This window comes from Notamacropus eugenii, chromosome 1, assembly GCF_028372415.1.
Source record: "Notamacropus eugenii isolate mMacEug1 chromosome 1, mMacEug1.pri_v2, whole genome shotgun sequence".
Lineage (NCBI taxonomy): Eukaryota > Metazoa > Chordata > Mammalia > Diprotodontia > Macropodidae > Notamacropus > Notamacropus eugenii.
In genome coordinates, this window is record NC_092872.1 from 282140627 (window position 1) to 282156684 (window position 16058).

The 16058-nt window shown below is 48.9% G+C and overlaps 2 protein-coding genes across 5 annotated transcripts in view; one reads left to right on the plus strand and one right to left on the minus strand.

Moving 5' to 3' along the window:
- The window catches only part of EDRF1 (erythroid differentiation regulatory factor 1), a 38285-nt gene extending 36403 nt beyond the window's left edge, over positions 1 to 1882 (plus strand). For all 4 annotated transcript variants that reach the window (XM_072629028.1, XM_072629027.1, XM_072629026.1 and 1 more), the window contains one exon: positions 1059 to 1882. In XM_072629028.1, the coding sequence (XP_072485129.1) occupies positions 1059 to 1236 (178 nt within the window). In that variant the 3' untranslated portion in view covers positions 1237 to 1882. The remainder of the gene's footprint in view (positions 1 to 1058) is intronic.
- Positions 1858 to 15691, minus strand: MMP21 (matrix metallopeptidase 21). The gene is made up of 9 exons (XM_072629030.1): positions 15443 to 15691; positions 11016 to 11063; positions 10376 to 10934; positions 9886 to 10025; positions 9508 to 9649; positions 6763 to 7020; positions 4275 to 4447; positions 3832 to 4172; positions 1858 to 3261 (listed from the first exon to the last, which is right to left on the minus strand). The coding sequence occupies exons 1-8, from the start codon at positions 15602 to 15604 to the stop codon at positions 3843 to 3845; spliced, it is 1812 nt and encodes a 603-aa protein (XP_072485131.1). The 5' UTR covers positions 15605 to 15691; the 3' UTR covers positions 1858 to 3261; positions 3832 to 3842.
- Between the last annotated feature and the right edge of the window lie 367 nt (positions 15692 to 16058).

A 16058-nucleotide genomic window follows, 5' to 3' on the forward strand; every position in this document is an offset into this window, starting at 1 on the left:
GGGCCACTTCCCTGCATTCTAGTTGTTTGTACTGTTTTCATAATTAACCTATCGAATGTTTGTTTCACCTTCATATAAGGGTATGGATATTCTTGTTTAACATGAACTGTAAGACTGAAAGTCCAACATTGGCATTTTCTTGTGGCAGCATGATATGACAGGAGGAGTCTGGGCCAAGGTCCCAGGTCACTGTCCAGCTCCACCACTCGCTCCCTAGCTACTTAGGACCTTGGGCATGTCACTGTGAGATGGAGAGGGTGGAACTAGGTGATCTCTGAGGTCCCCAACCTGCTGGTCATCAGTCACAAATACCACCCACAGGCACCAGAAATCCAAGTGGTTCCATGCCCACTCGTGGCCCAGATGGGGAATGCTCTCTCACATCCCTGCCTTTTCTTTTGCCTTTCAGAGTTCCTTCCAACTTCCCTTAATGAGCCCCCCAGAGATCCTCATCTTGGCTGCTATGTGTAGAAAGTTATAGTCTAATTGGGGGACATTTGGGCATTATATGTCTAGTATCTGCCCCACCCTCACCCCCACCCCTCACATTGCTGTTTGCTTGGGCAGGTGGCCTGTGGTCTAGCCCTCGGGGGCTGTAGAGGAAGGCTGGCTCTTTTCAGAATTCTGGCCCATGGGCAAAGACCTGGACATTCCTAGCTTGCCAGCCCCAGGTTTCTGAAAATTGACCTTCTTTGAGCAATTGGGAAAGCTCAGGGAAACTCTCCTAAAATTTAGGACAATTCTGGATCCCAGGAAGGATCCTAGGAAATCTGGGCTTGAGTCCCAGGAGGCCAAGATCAAGTTGGACTGGCTGGCTACCAGCTGCTAAAACCAGGCAGGACAGTCCTCCCACCACCAATATTGACTTAGTCTACAGCCCAGAGAAAAATGGAGCTCGTTTGACTTAGGGGTTGACCTGAAAAGAAGTAGAACATGTTGGTGAATCTGGGATCAGAAGAGATACCAGTCAGGCGGCAGCCTGGGGCAATGTGTGGGGCTTGGAGTGGACATGAGCGCAGGTGCTTGTCGTTACTGACTGTATCTCCTTTTCCCTGCAGTCACAGCGAGGATGAGGAGGGGCAACTCAAGACCAACAAGCAGATGTACTCCCAGCTCCTGAGGGCCACTGCGAACCAGCATGCTACCCTCCTAGAGAGAATTGATGTGATCCTGCACCTGATGGGCCAGCTCTCTGCTGGCAAGGAGGCCAGTGAAGCCACGCCACCACCCCCCTGACTGGCCTAACCAGCTGACAGCAGAGCGTGATCAGTGCCTTGTAACCACGGGGGCTGGGGCTGTCTGTCCATCTGTCCGTCCGTGTGGTGCTTAGTTTAATTTACAATGAGAGAAACACTGCATCCTGCCTGTGGGGGACGGACAGGGAAAGACCTTTGTCCTTGTCTCAGGACAGTCAGACTTGGATGTGGTTGGGAGGGGCCAGCACTTGAGGTGCTGAGATGGGGGGCCTGGTCTGGCACTCCCAAATGCTGGACAGATTCATCATGATTCTGTGACTAAACGCTCTCCTACAGCAGGGAAATCTTGGGCCCTGATGAGCGTCAGAGAGAAGTGGGTCAGTCTCGAGTTGAAGGACACCCAGGAGCTGCCCATAGAGCCCAGACACGTTTTCTGCCCCCATGCAGTTATGACCGTGCACAAACAGGTGCCTTTTTAGCTTCGAGACAGGAGTTTTCTAACACAATTTGGCTGTTGGGCAGTTGGCTTGATTATCTCACGCTCCAAAAGTCTTGGCACTACTCTGACTTAATATGGCAGTTGATCAAGAAAGAAAATACTATTACCCCTCTTTTCTTTTTGAACTTGAAACTGTGAATAAAAGGCAAGAAAGATATTTTAAATAAATACATTTATTTATTAAGAATAGACGCATCCATTTTTAGAGTGTGTTTTCCCTTTCAGCTCCTTCCCATTAGGGCTGATCTAAGTAGAAAGTAGTTCTAGTGAAAACAATAGAAAGCCTGAGGCGTCCTGGGCACCCCATTTGTTTCTTTACTGGAATGCTTACAATTTCAAGCAAATTCAGATTTTTTGCATCAGTCCTTGAGCACTTGACTCTGGTGGCTGTGTCAGCAGTGTTCTTACAGAAGTGACGGGCTGGGCCAGGGACCAGACAGGTTTCTCAATTGTTGGGTTAGCTTCCCTCCCCTGAGTCCGAAAGGGATGCCCCCTACAAAATGGAGGTTCAGAATGATGGCCCACAGTGGGTACCCCAGGGTCCCTCAGCTTTGAGGGAAGGCAGTGAAGATGCATCCCTCCATCTCCACCATCTCTCTCCCTTCTTGAGCATTGGGATCCTCACTGTCTGTCTTAATTTTTCTTGTCAATGGCACGGATGTGCATAGATTAATCACCTTGTGCCGCCTTTATTTATAGTTGCAAATTGTCCACTACATTTCTCTTCGTAGCAAACAGCAAAAAAAGAAAACACCTTGGGAAACACAGAACATTTCTTTCCCTAGATATTGGGCATTCGGTACTTGTCATGTCTCTGCTATGAGGGTTTTTGTACCATTCTGGGAGCAGAAAGCTCAGCCAAGAACTTAGAATGTTGGGACTGGAAGGAGGCCCCCAGAAGTCCCCAGGTCCAGCCTGGAGACTTGGGGGTGTTTTCCCAAGCTCGCCCTGCCAGTTGAATCATTGCGGGGCAGGGACTCCATCCTGCCTTGTTCCCTACCAGGCCATAACCCTTCTCCATCTCTCTGCCTCGGCATCCAGAACGATGGATGACTCAGGGCCGAAAGCCTCAGGGCTCCAATGGAGAAATTCTGTTCTTGGCTTTTGTTATTGTCAGGAGGCATTTAATGACAAGGAAAGAACACAGCATTGATGGTGGTCCATCGTCTTGTTGCCTGCCCAGCTTGGCCTATCCCAGCTGGCTTCAGGGTGAGGTCTGTGAGTCAGTCAGTGGTCTCTGGCCCCTATGATTGTACTGAGCATCTGCTGGTGTGGTTCTGAGGAAAAGTGCTTTAAACACAAGGTCCTCTGCAGGGGCCAATGCATCGTGTCAGTTTGGTATTATGGCCTTGAATGTCCGGTCTTCTCAGTGACAATTTGCCATCAAAGTCATTACACATCAAACACTAGCTCTGTTTTTTTGTTTTGTTTTTTTTTTAGATGAGAAATGGACTTTTTATGTCCCAGTCGTGGTTGTTAACAGAAAAAACCCAGCTACCCAGCCTCCAAGGTGTGCTTTGAGATCCTTGTGTTCAAGCCCATTCTGCTCCAAGTTGCTACCCCATCCTAAAAAAAAGAATTCATGCATTGAAGTGAGCTGGGAAAACTACTCAGGAAAGGAAGTTGGGGATAGTACTGTGGAGTTCTGAAAGGGCTTTGGCATCTGAGGTCAGAAGGCTCTGATTTCAAATCCATACAGCACTATGTCCCTTTCCTGTACTTCAGTTTCCTTCTCTAAAAGGAAGAAGGGATCTTTGACTAAAGATCTCTCTCTTGGGATTCTAGAATCCTGTGATGCAGCATTCCCCTATAGTATAAAGAAAGTTCAGATGAGAATTAAGGACCAAAAGATCACCTTGGTATTCTGGGTTAGACTGTGACTCCTGGTGCCAGCTTCAGCCAGAGCTACACGTCACTAAGTATGGAGTTTGTGTTGTGAGATGAGTTTCCATCCCTCTAGTGCTAACATTCTCTTCACCTTGGTGAAGGGACCTTGTCCTTGCCCCAGGGACCTGTCCTTCCCACTGTCCGTTGTATGGTCCAGCCTTGTTCCCAGAAACCACCAGCACAAGCCTTTCCCTTTGGGTGTGAGTGGGTCCCTCAAGCATGCTCCTACAAACACCCCTTTTCCTCTACCTGAGCATTTCCTAGCTGGTATTTCTGTCTGCACCTTGCTCCTCCATCTTCAGTGTGGAAGGATGAACGTCACAAATGTCAAACCACTTCTGTGAGATGGATTCCTTGGGTAGCAGCGTATTGAAAGCCAGGGAAGAGTTCTGCTGGCGGTCTTTGTCATTCACCACTCTCCAGTATGCATTTCCTTTGAAAAAAAAAGTGGCACCATGCGCGTAAGAGAAATAGGCAGAGTCTATGTCCCTGAAAGGATGGTTTGGGGGAGCTACTGGCGGGAAAGTGTCGACCATCCTCTTTGGATAAGAATTAGCCACTTGGTGTAGGTCCACATCAAACGCAAACACCTGCAGGGCACAAAGAAAAGTGAGGCAAGACCGTGGTCATCTCAGGCACTCAAGAAGCAGATGGCTTTAGCCACACCACCCAGGAGGAGGCCTTCCACTTACCAAAGACCCCTGAAAGAAATAAATGAGCTGGGTCCTTCGGTCATAGAAGGCCGTGTCCAAGGGGCTTGGGATGCCAGGAAAGCCCTCTGAGATGAGCTGGGGATAGCTCCTCCCTTGTTCATCTTTTGTGTAGGCCCGGTCATTGTCCCCATCATACCGCCAGTAGTGACTCCCTGAGAACCGCAGAGGGACAGAAGCAAAGTAAGGACTGTTCCACAACATGACTCCTTCAAGCCCTGGAAAACGAACACCCGGATGTGGATTATTCCCAGCTTTGTGGAATCTTTCTTATTAGCAGCAAAGCCAGACCATGGCCTAAGTCTCCCAGCACCCAGTTCAGCACTTCTTGTAAACCATGCTCCAAAAATGTCTTAGATTCATCAATGCTCCAAGAATTGACTGCATGAAGGGGGATGGTACACTACTGAGAACAATTGTATTAAGGAGGGATGACCATTTGGAGGTGGGGCATTCTTAAGTATACTTCCTAATTAAGTTTATGCTAAGTGGTCCAAGCAGATTAAAAGGTTTATTAAGCTCCGATTCTGTGTTGCAGCAGCCCCCACCGAGGCCTATCCATCTGTAATCGAGATTCTCTGATGCCAGTGTAAATGGTTGTACATGAGGGATTTTTAACACAAAGATTCACTTCAAGCCATGGGAGGCTTGAACATTGAAAAATCTCAGTCCCGAGGCTATATCATCTGTGTGCTGTTTTTAATCAAATTACTCATTCCTGCTAGGGTGAAGGGGGAGGGCGACTATGTGAGTTTATAAAAAGATTTTCATTTGGGCTAACAATAAAAAGTCCCCCTTTTTGTGTTTGTGACGTCCCTTCTCCCTGTGGTTGGATCCTTTCTGGTCTCTGACTGCAGGCCACTCCAGATGAAAAAAGACAGGGCCTTGGGGCCCCTCGCTACCCCTTTGTGGGATGGACTAAACTATCTCTCCAGTTCTTCCTGGGTGTGCATCCTCCTTGTGCTAACTGAGGGTCTGAGGTTGGGGGTGGGAATGAGTGTAGACAGGATGCCAGCCTTCTGGAGGGGCACTCTATGGTCTGACCTTGGAGACCAAGAAAGCCCTCACAGCCTGGAGCGGGGCAAATGTCCCAAGTGTTTAGAAAGGGACGAGAATAGTCTCTACATTGTAGGATAAGAAGTTTTAACTTTTATTTCTGGCAAAGACTTGTAGAACAGATAATTAAAGTTCTGTGTTGGTAAACACAAAAAAAAAGCTTTTCAGGCCCTGCTAAGGGAAGGCTGCAGGTTTTTCTAGGTTCTAGCAGAGCATTTGATGGGATCTGTTGTGCTCTCCTGAAAGACAGACATGGGCTGGAAACATGGCAGCCCCAAGTCTTGTTTCCAACCTCACCCACCTCAGCCCTGATTCCCCTCCCTTTCCCTTTGCCTGTGTTCTTTGAGGCCTTCCCAGATTTCTCCAAAACACATCACCCTCTGCTTTGAGCTCCTGATAGAATCGCCCTGCTTTTCTTAATTTTTTGTTTTGCACTTTCAACCAAAAAGCATTTACTGAGCACCTGCTGTGTACTGGATATGGTACTTGGGGCTGGGGATTCAGAGACAAAAAGTGAGCTAGGCCTGCCCTCAAGGACCTCACATTCTGCTGCTATACATTACTAGTTATGGGGCCCTACTCCGTTGGCCAATACTTATAGAGTTCCAGTACTGGCCTAGTCCAGCCTGGAGTGACCAAGAGAGGCCAAAGAAGAACTCACTCCTTTTCAGGCTGTCTTCTAGACAGCCTTTCATGGTGAGGAAGGCCTTTGGGTCCAGCCAAGGTCAGCCCCTACCCCCAGGGCGCTGAAGAACAATCCCCAGCAGCCCTTCTGGCACAGACTGCTGCTAGCATGTGCCCCTCCGCACTTCTGTCATCTCTCATTGAACTTGGCTAACATTTATTAAGAGCCTACTATATGCAAGGTATGGCAAGTGTCACTCCATGATGCTTGCTCAGTACAAGGAAAGCTCCCACAGAGCCCTATCTCCACCTTGCTTGCCTTTCTCTGGACATACTCCAGATTGTCAGTGCCCTTCCCTAGAAAGCGGGGTCCAATCTGACCATAAGACCTGAGAGGTGCTCTGACCAGGACAGATGCTCACACCTCCCCCTTCGCTCCCCACCATGTGCCAGGAGCTGTTACAGGATCTGGGGAGTCAGATGGAAAATATCCCAGGTTATGTGGTCAAGACAGAAGGTCACAGAAAATCAAGCTGAAGCAATATAGTTTCTTCAGGTTTTTGGAATTATGGATAAGATCAGATTAATTTAGTTGGTTTTCCTTTCTTAAGACACTATTGATGTACCACCATGGTGGAGAGGAGGACTCCACTATGAACAGACTGAGCTTTCAGGATGGACTTCTCCCAAGGTTTGGTGGAGCCAGGCACTGGGAATACCGTCCGTAAATGCTGGCTGAATCAAATTACCAGATAAGGGAAAAGTGGAACCAGCCCCAAGGAACTCATACCCTTGAAAAAGTAACGTTCGTCTCTTCTCCACGTCCATATATGGACATAAGCGTCGATGTCACGAGAGGGAATTCCATGCCATCCAATGGGGGTGAAAATCGGATCCCCATAGCGGGTCCTGTTGTGGCGGTTTTCATACAGCCAGTACCAGCTGCTGCGGAAGAAATACGTGCTAAAACTCACGATCAGCTCTCCGTGCCTGGTTTTCTGTTTGCGGATCCAGTCGAAGGCCACGTCAAACGGTCCCTCACATGACCCTGATGCAGAATAATCCACATGAATCTGTCAAGTGGGTGTGGGAAGCTGCCAGGTTCAGCACTGGGTATGCAAAGGCAAGAGGGAGAGTCCCTTCCCTTACAGAACTGTTGGAAAAGCACTTGTACCTAGACAGGTTTGTTCATAATTGGTATATACTGGCTACCACATGCCCAGCACAGCATAGGTGTTGTGGGTACACATACAGAGAATGAAACAGTCTTTATTCACAAGAGCCTTGTGTTCTATAGAGGAGTCAGTAAATCCATCCATCCATCCATCCATCTCTCCATCTATCTTATCTGTCCATCCATCCATCTATCCACCTGTCTAATCTATCTATCCATCCATCCATCCATCCATCTATCGTATTATCCATCCATTCATCTATCCCATCCATCCATCTACCTACCTTATCTATCTACCTGCTTTCTCTGTCCTTTCTATATCTCCATCTATCCCTCTTATCTCTAATCATGTCTCCATCTATATCTCCATCCATCCCTTTCTCCAAGCATTTATGCATCTATCTCTCCCTCTATCCATCCCTTTGTTATCTCTATCCATCCATCTACAGCTCTGACGTTGCAGCTCACACCCATTAGTCCGGCAAAGCTGAGGAAAGGCCAAGGTCGGAGGGGCTACCGGGAGAGAGGCCCGCTTGGGCACTTTCATCGGTGGCTCTATGAGCTGGTCCAGCCATCCTGGAGAGCAGTTTGGAACTATGTCCCCAAAGCTACTAAACTGCAAAAAAACCTCTGACCCTGCACCGCTGCTAGGTCTGTCCCCCGAGGAGATCAGAGAAGGAGGAAGAGCCCCTTCTAAAATGTCCCCAATTATGGACAGCAGCACATTTTGCGATGCAAAGCACTGGACATGAAGCAGGTGTCCGTCGGTTGGGGGATGGATGTGACGGAATATTTCTGCCCCACAAGGAGCGATGCAAGGGATAGTTTCAGAGGAAAGCAGGAGGACCCAAGGGGTCTGATGGACAGTGAAGCGAGCAGAGCCAGCACAGTTCTACGGAGGACCGAGCCCACCCCGGGGACGGAGGAGAAGCGCAGCCCACCTGCTGGCACTGGGGAGGGGTTCAAAACCGAGACCAGGACGTGGACTTGGCCCTGGACCCTTGAGTTCGGAGAGCCTTTTCTCTAGGTCGGTCCTTGGCTGGGGGAGGAGGGGTGGAGACGAAATAAATGCTCGTTGTTTTGTTTTTTGGGTTTGTTTGTTTGTTTGTTTTTTTTTTTAAGAAAAAGAAGAGGATTGGCCCAAAGGTGATAGGGAGGGTCGGCCTCAAGGAGAAAGGCCACCTCTTCTCCCTCAGAGCCGACAGGGTGGAACGGACCAGGGTTGAGGCTGTGTAAGAGGAGCAGAAAGGCGAATGGCCTCGAGTTTGTTTTGGGTAAATTAGGAGGCGCTGTCCTCAGCGAGAGTCGGGGTAAGGGGGAGCCGGCAGAGGACGCTGGGGAGGAGCGGATCTTGGAGACAGAAAAGAAGCTACAGAATGGTTGTTGTGGACAATAGGCTGGACTATCAGTGAGAGGAAAGGCAAGGGATGGCCCTGCCACAGGGAAGGCCCCGAAGAGATTGAGAACCCAGGATTTTAGCGGACCCTCCCTCGCTGGTTGCCTCCACCGCTGACTTGCGAGGAGGAGCAGAGGACGTGGAAGGTGGTAAGGGGCGAGCAGTTTTAGGATAAGGGCGTGGGAGAGGGGCATAGAGAGTAAAGGATCAAGGCACGTTGGACAGCCTCGTTGAGGGACTGAGATGGGGCGCGGAGGAGTGTGTAGCCAGATTGGGGAGATCCCTGGGAAAGTGCTGAGGGATGGAGGGGAATAGATTCGGGAGGAGTGTGCAATAGAGAGTCACGGGATAAGAGGAGAGTGTGATTGGCTCAAGGAAATTCAGAAGTCACGGTCATGAAAGTGGAACCCTGGGGGTGGAGGCAAGATCAAACAAATGCCAAAGCAAACCCAAGACAAAACCAAGCAAAATACAGAGGTAACCGTGGTGCGATGGGAAAGAACCCTGGACTGGGAGTCAGGAGACCTGGGCTCAAATCCTGCCTCCTATTCACACTGGCCTTGTGACAATGAGAGTAGTCAAGACTTTACCCGTCAGAACTTTCCACCTGGAACCCTTTGACAGACTCTGCCCTGCGCCGTGGACTCAAGGAACGGCTTTCTGCAAGAGTTTGAGAGTCAGAGGACGGGGATCGAACCCTGAACGCCCTGTCCGATCTCGGCTCCTCCAGAGGCTGAGGGCTTGGGCTCAGCATCCCAGAGAGATGCAGCAGCAAGGGCGCCCGCAGGAGGAACCCAGCCCAGAGCCCCTGGCCTCCTTCTGGTCGCCTCCTCCACGCCCCCAACCATGCGTCTGGGCACACGTCTCCCGGGGCAGGACAAGCCCAGGACCCCCCGGTAGCATCTCCTGGGTGGGGCAGCGCCCTGCTCACACTTGAAGAGAGTTTCCCTGGGGTACCTTCTTACCGTACAGTTTTTGTATTGCTTTCCTGTCTGCCCAGTCCAGTTCAAACCCAGTCTCCTGGGGAATATAATTCGGCTGCATTATTGATCCCATCCTGTCCAGGTGAGGCAAGCCTAGGACGTGGCCAATTTCGTGAACTGCTACCTAGCAGAGGAAGACAGACGCCTTCAGCACGTTCTTAGGCCTCTCAGGCGATAGGCGATCGATAAGCGTCAGACTGCTTCAATGACTATGGTTTGCTGTGTTTAACAAAACTCTTATTCATTAAAGCTAAAAGAAATAGGGACTTATGGGGTGGGGGTGGGGGGGAGTCGGCTTAAATTTCTCAAAAGAAATTATAAACCCATTCAGGCTCTTTGACCTCAGGGCGAGTCTCTTACTTTGAGAAGACTGATCCCGTTGTCACTGGGTGGCGTCGTGAAGTGTTCGTCATCATCAAAGTGAATGTCTCCAAAGTTCCAGGCGTGGGCAAATTCTTGGCCGCTCCCATCAAATGCCCGGCTGCAGCCCAGGTGTCGTCCTGGTGACGGTGGAGGCGGCTCAGATGAACCACTGGGTGTGTATGTACATGCATATGTGTGTGTGTCGGGGCCTGGGGGCTGATGAAAAAGGGGGCCACATAAAAGAGCTAACGCTGGAGCCCCGCCTTGTACACATGAGGAAGCTCAGGCCAGGATCACGGATCTGGCTCTATGGATACCAGAGCTCAACCTGCGATGGTCCTCAGAGACCACCTGGTACAAGCCATCCCATTTTATAGATGAAGAAACTGAGGCATGAGGTAAGAAATGCAGGACAGAGGTAGGTTTGGAACAGAGGTGCTGTTAAGCCAGAGATGGTCAGTGTTCGCTGACCGACTGCCGGACTCACCCCTTCCAAAGCCCAGCTTGATGTCGATGAGGGCTGCTGGAGAAAAGCGGTCCTCTTTGAATGTGAGGGGGGTAACCTCGCTCCACATCCGGAAAGCCAACCTGAAGATGAACCTCTGCTCCTCGTCCGACAGCTGGCTGCTGTAGCCCTCCCCGACCAGCCTCCACCTCAGCAGCTTCCTAGAGAAAGCTCTCCGTCCAGGGGCACGTGGGGGTCCCGGCTCCTGCTCTTGCCGTGAGAGCCTCTGCAGGAATCGTTTCTTACGCACTTTGGCACTTGGGCTTGCGCTTCCTCCTCTGGGCTGGTTGCTCAGAGGCACCCTCTGTCTCTGAGCCAAGCCAGGGCCCAAAGCCAGCGGCAGCGAGGTCACTTTCTGCACTGGCTGGCGGTCAGGCATGCCACACCGGGGCTGGTTCATCGCTGCCAGAGTGGCTTCGTCTAGCTGTCCAGTCACTGGTAACTGACTGAAGGACTGGAACTTGGCGATGGCCTTCATGAGGCCTGGGTCTCCGCCAAGGCCCCCCAGGAGTTTCCCTCTCGGCCTTGGCATGGAAGCTGCCTCCTGCATGCTGGGGAGATCTCTAAGCTCCGCAGGAGGTTTGTCATCAATGCTGGGTCCCAAAACATCGGAGGAGGAAGCCATCCCCCCACTGGACCCTTCTGTCCAGCCATATTTGGATAAGAACAACTGAAATAAAAATAAAAACATGACTCCAGCATCACTGTATCAGCTTGGTCTTTTTACACAATTAAAACCATGGGTCTGTGGGCTCCTCAATCAAGCAGGTTACCAGCCAGTTATGAGGCTCCTGCTGTGGGTCCAGCCTGGGGGGAGCAAAACAGTCCCTGCACTCAAGGGGCTTATGTTCTATTGAGGAGACACATGTACAGATACAGGTATATGGAAAACACCCAGAAAAAGAATTCAAGGTATCTTTGGAGGCAAAGGCTCCAGCCTGTGGAGGGGGGCAGGGCAGAGCCACCGTCTGGCTCCCATCTACCTTTCCAGCCTCCCTGCATATGACTCCTCCTTCCACATTCTGTTTCAACCAGACTGAACTCACTTGATGTCCCATCTCCTACCTTGGACCGTTTGCTTGAGTGACTGTATTCCTCATGCCTGGAGTGCATTCTTCTTTACTTCTCAATCAGCAAGCATTTATTAAGAGCCTACTATGTGCCATGGACCCTCAGACTCCTTTTTTTCTTCAAGGTTTAACTCACTCTATACAAGTCCTCATATTCATCTTTCTGTGTACATGGTTGGTATCTATCAAGTGCCTGGCACATTATACTTTTTTTATTAATAATAAATGTTTTTTATTCATTAAGGTGTACATAGAACATAAGCTCTTTGAGTCAGGGAGGAAAGCTGGTTTTGTTTTTGTTATCTTATCCCTAGCACAGTATTCTACACACAGAAGGTGCTTAATACACATTTGTTGGATGTAATTCTTTTGCAGGATACATAGCTGTTAAGTGGAAGTGATTCCTGATGCTCAGCCTGACTCCTTTGGGAAATATCTTAAGTATGCTGGTGGTAGTGGAAGGGCCATCCATCTCATCCAGCCTCATTTTACAAATGAACTCAGAGAGGGGAGGGGGGAGGGGGCTTACTCTGTGTGATGATGTGCAGCAAAGACAAGATGAGCACAGACTAGTCTTGTTTTACAAGATAGTGAACTGTATCTCAACTTGGAAAAGTCTCACTCTTTAAGAATTCAACTTAGTCAAGACTAGGAAACAGCAGGTAAAAGAACTTACCCAGCTGCGTTACAGTACTGACGATCACTTAGCACAATAGCGAATATTGTATCTGGGAAAGACTTTGGTTTCTTCCTTTCCTCCATTGCCCTTCTTCCTTCCTTCTTTTTTTCTCTTCTTTCCTACCTTCCTTCCTTCCTTCCTTCCTCCCTTCCCTCCCTTCCCTTCTTTCCTTCCTTCCTTCCTTCCTTCCTTCCTTCCTTCCTTCCTTCCTTCCTTCCCTTCCTTCCTCCCTTCCCTCCCTCCCCTCCCTTCTTTCCTTCCTTCCTTCCTTCCTTCTCTTCCTTCCTCCCTTCCCTCCCTCCCCTCCCTTTATTCCTTCCTTCCTTCCTTCCCTTCCTTCCTCCCTTCCCTCCCTCCCCTCCCTTCTTTCCTTCCTTCCTTCCTTCCTTCCCTTCCTTCCTCCCTTCCCTCCCTCCCCTCCCTTCTTTCCTTCCTTCCTTCCTTCTTTCCTTCCTTCCTTCCTTCCTTCCTTCCTTCCTTCCTTCCTTCCTTCCTTCCTTCCTTCCTTCCTCCCTTCCCTCCCTCCCCTCCCTTCTTTCCTTCCTTCCTTCCTTCCTTCCTTCCTTCCTTCCTTCCTTCCTTCCTTCCTTCCTTCCTTCTCTCCCTCCCTTTGTACTATCCTTTCTTGCTTGCTTTCTAGCAGCTAATATAGAGTTGTTCTTGCTATAGTTTAAAATCCAGCCAAACAGCAGAGCTGGAAAGGACCTCCCAGTTCCCTTATCAGTTATATACCATGTCCGCAACATTCCTGGCTGGTGATATTACCATCTCTGTTGGAAGACCTCTAGTGAGGGAGAACCCACTACCTTATCTGTAGGCCAGTCCACTTTTGGGTAGCTCCAGTTATTAGACAGCTTAGGATGGAATGACAGATGGAGGTAGAAGTCTGACCTCATTTTACAGATAAAGAAACCAAGGCTAAGAGAGAAGAGGTGGCTTGGCCAAGATTCTTCATGTACTGAATAAGAGAGTTGGAATTGGACTCTAAGGCCAGCCTCTTCATCCCTGGACTGTGCCATTCCACTCATTGAGCCAAACTGGCTTCCCTTTCGATTCTGCCCTTGCTCAGTCCCACCTTCTGAGCCGAGGGGAATGAACCTAATCCCGCTTCCGATGGCAGCCCCTCAGGTCTCATCAGAGGACAACCATGGACTTTTGAGTCAATCACTTTAATCTGAAGATGACCATGTTCCCTCCTGAGTTTTTTACTTAAAATTTTAATGAAAAATTGATCCATTGACCATCATATGTGTGTGTGACCTTGGCCAACTCATTTCATCTTCTTCAGTTTCCTCACATTTATTTAAAATGTGGATGTTCATATTCCCACTAACTGCCTCACTGGGTTGGTGTGAGGACAATGCTTTGTAAGCTGGGAAGGGCTAATGTCTACTGGTTCATGAACTGATTCAAACAGACTCAGTCACCCAGAAAGGAACCAATCATGTGGGAAGAATGAAGGAGATGGGGCTGGGCTGCACCAGCACCCACAACATAATGGTGGAAATGAACAAGGACACCAACCAAGGGGAGCTCTTTTGTGGAGGCACTGGGGGTGGATGGGCACGTGTAAAAACAGCCCCTGACCTCAAGGAGACCCTATTCTAATAAGGAAGACTCAGGAGTTTATTAGAAGGTGTATGTGTACACATAGGTACACAGATACACATACATATGTGTACATGTATGTGTACACACATATTGTACCTAGATTTTGTAGGCAGCTTTAAAATGTGCAGAAACACACTTTACAAATATATAAGCCTCACAACAAGCCTGTGAGGTGCATGTTATTATGACTCACAATTTACAGACTAGGAAACTGAGGCACAGGGTCACACGTCTAGTGAGTGTCTGAGGCAGGTGTATACCTGTACATATATGTGTGTAAATATAATTCTGTCTTAAAAAACAGAACACAATATAAGTTCACAATTTCTTTACCATCCACCTTGTTCTTTGTATCTTGAAATGTTTGTATTTATTGATGATTAAGTACAAAATAAAAAGAAATAAAGAATATTGTAATTATGCAAGAAAAGTTTTTGAAGTGGTCATACTCATTGGTTTAGAGATCCCACCACAGAGATGGTTCTAACAGTGAGAAAAGATTTGTCATACCAAATGTTTATAATAGACTTCTATGTGATAACAAGGAACTAGAAACAAAGCAAATGCCCATCAACCGGGGGATGGTGGAACATATGATGGCACACCCATTTAATGGAATTACTTCACATGTGAATCATTCAGAGAACTGTAATCCACGAGCCCTGGCTTTAGAGTCAGAGACCCTGGTTTCAAATCCCACTGGTGACATTTACTTTCTGTGTGACCTTAGACATGTCACCTTTCCTCCTTGGGCCTCAGTTTTCTCATCTGTAAAATGAAGGCATTGAACTGAATGGTCCCCAGTTCCCTCCCAGCTTTAGCTCTGGGGTCCTATTGTCCTCTAGTCCAAATGATACAGACCAAAGAAAGCAGAGTCAAAAGAATAGTAAATACGGTGAAATAGAATCCAAGTTGAGAGAGAACATTTCAGGGGGAGAAAGTGGATCATGGCAGGGCCATGCTCTGTCTGCTGTGGGTTAAAAGTACTTCAGTACCACAAGCTGGGGAGGGTGGGAGCGGATAGGTAAGTGGGGCATCTGGGGGAGGGGAGGGCAAATTGTTTGAAGGTTGCTGCTCTCTGTTGTTCCAAAACACAAGGAATCAGTAAGTGTGAAACCCTTGGATGTTCTGATGGGCCCATGGTCTCACCGATGTGGGCACTCACCCCTCTGCAGATGCCAGTCATGATCCATCCACTCTCCCCTTGTCTGGACTAATTTTTGTCAGGGTTCCACCCCACCCTACATCCCAAGGAGGTTATTGACAGCAAAGTTTTGTTTTTTACTCTTTTAAATAAAAAGGAATTTTTCCTTTTAAATAAATGGAAAACAAATCTAAACATTCCACTGAAGGCCTCCATCACTCTGGGCATGTTGTCCTTAGAGAGCATAGGGAACAAAACCCATCCATTCTTGGTGCATTGGATGTGGTTGATAAATGCTTGTGGACTGACTGAATAATGGTTGGATGAAATCCCATGAAAGGATTGTGCCTGCCTGTCCCTGGAAGGAGTATATCACAGAGCTTGTGAAAGGTGAAGTTGTCATGTCCAGAGTCCTGTATAGAAAGCAGTATTTCCATAATCCTAGGGTGAGGAGTGTGTGTGTGTGTGTATGTGTGTGTGTGTGTGTGTGTGTGTGTGTGTGTGTGTATGTGTGCGTGGTGGGGGCTGGCAGTGCTTTCTCCTACCTGAGCAGAATGGAGGTCAGTGACAGGCTCTGCTTGGTGCAGGACAGATTCCTCTATGTCTGAGTGGTCCCGAATGTGGAAGAGTTTTTCTGGCTGGGTGGGCCAGGGGGCGGCCAGAAAGCAGAGCAGCCAAGTCCCCGGAAGATAGACAGCAGCCAGCATGGCACTTGTCAGACAGAAAACCCCCTGACCCTTCCTCCCAGCTTCTCCTTCCCTTTCTGTGCTGGAGGAGGGGACCCACTCTTTATATCTTGGAGGCTGCCCCTTCTTTTTTTCTCCAAGCTCTTGTGTGATAATTCTCACTGCTCTCTGAAGTGTGCTACCCCAGGGTGAGCACACACACACAGCAGGCTTGAGGAAAACCTGCCCTTTGAAGATGCCATGACTCCCTCCTCTTGATGCCCACCTTTGCTCGTGCCTAGAGCCTGTTGCTTATCCATCTACAAGCACTCTCTCCCCTTGCCCCTGTGATCTCCTCAGCTCTCCATTAATCAATCAATCAATCAATCAATCAATCGGCAAGCAGCTCCTGGGCCCTCATCCCTTCTCCCCCAGTACAACCTTCCTTGGTGATCTCATTGGCACCAAGGATTTCAACCCTGGTGACTCTCACATG

Excerpts from the sequence above, each read along its gene's own strand:
- MMP21 (XM_072629030.1), bottom strand. The coding sequence starts at position 15,604 with ATGCTGGCTGCTGTCTATCTTCCGGGGACTTGGCTGCTCTGCTTTCTG. Across the intron at positions 7,021-9,507 it reads AGCAATACAAAAACTGTACG|GGTCATGTGAGGGACCGTTT; the intron begins GTAAGAAGGTAC and ends ATTCTGCATCAG. Across the intron at positions 4,448-6,762 it reads CGAACGTTACTTTTTCAAGG|GGAGTCACTACTGGCGGTAT; the intron begins GTATGAGTTCCT and ends TGCGGTTCTCAG.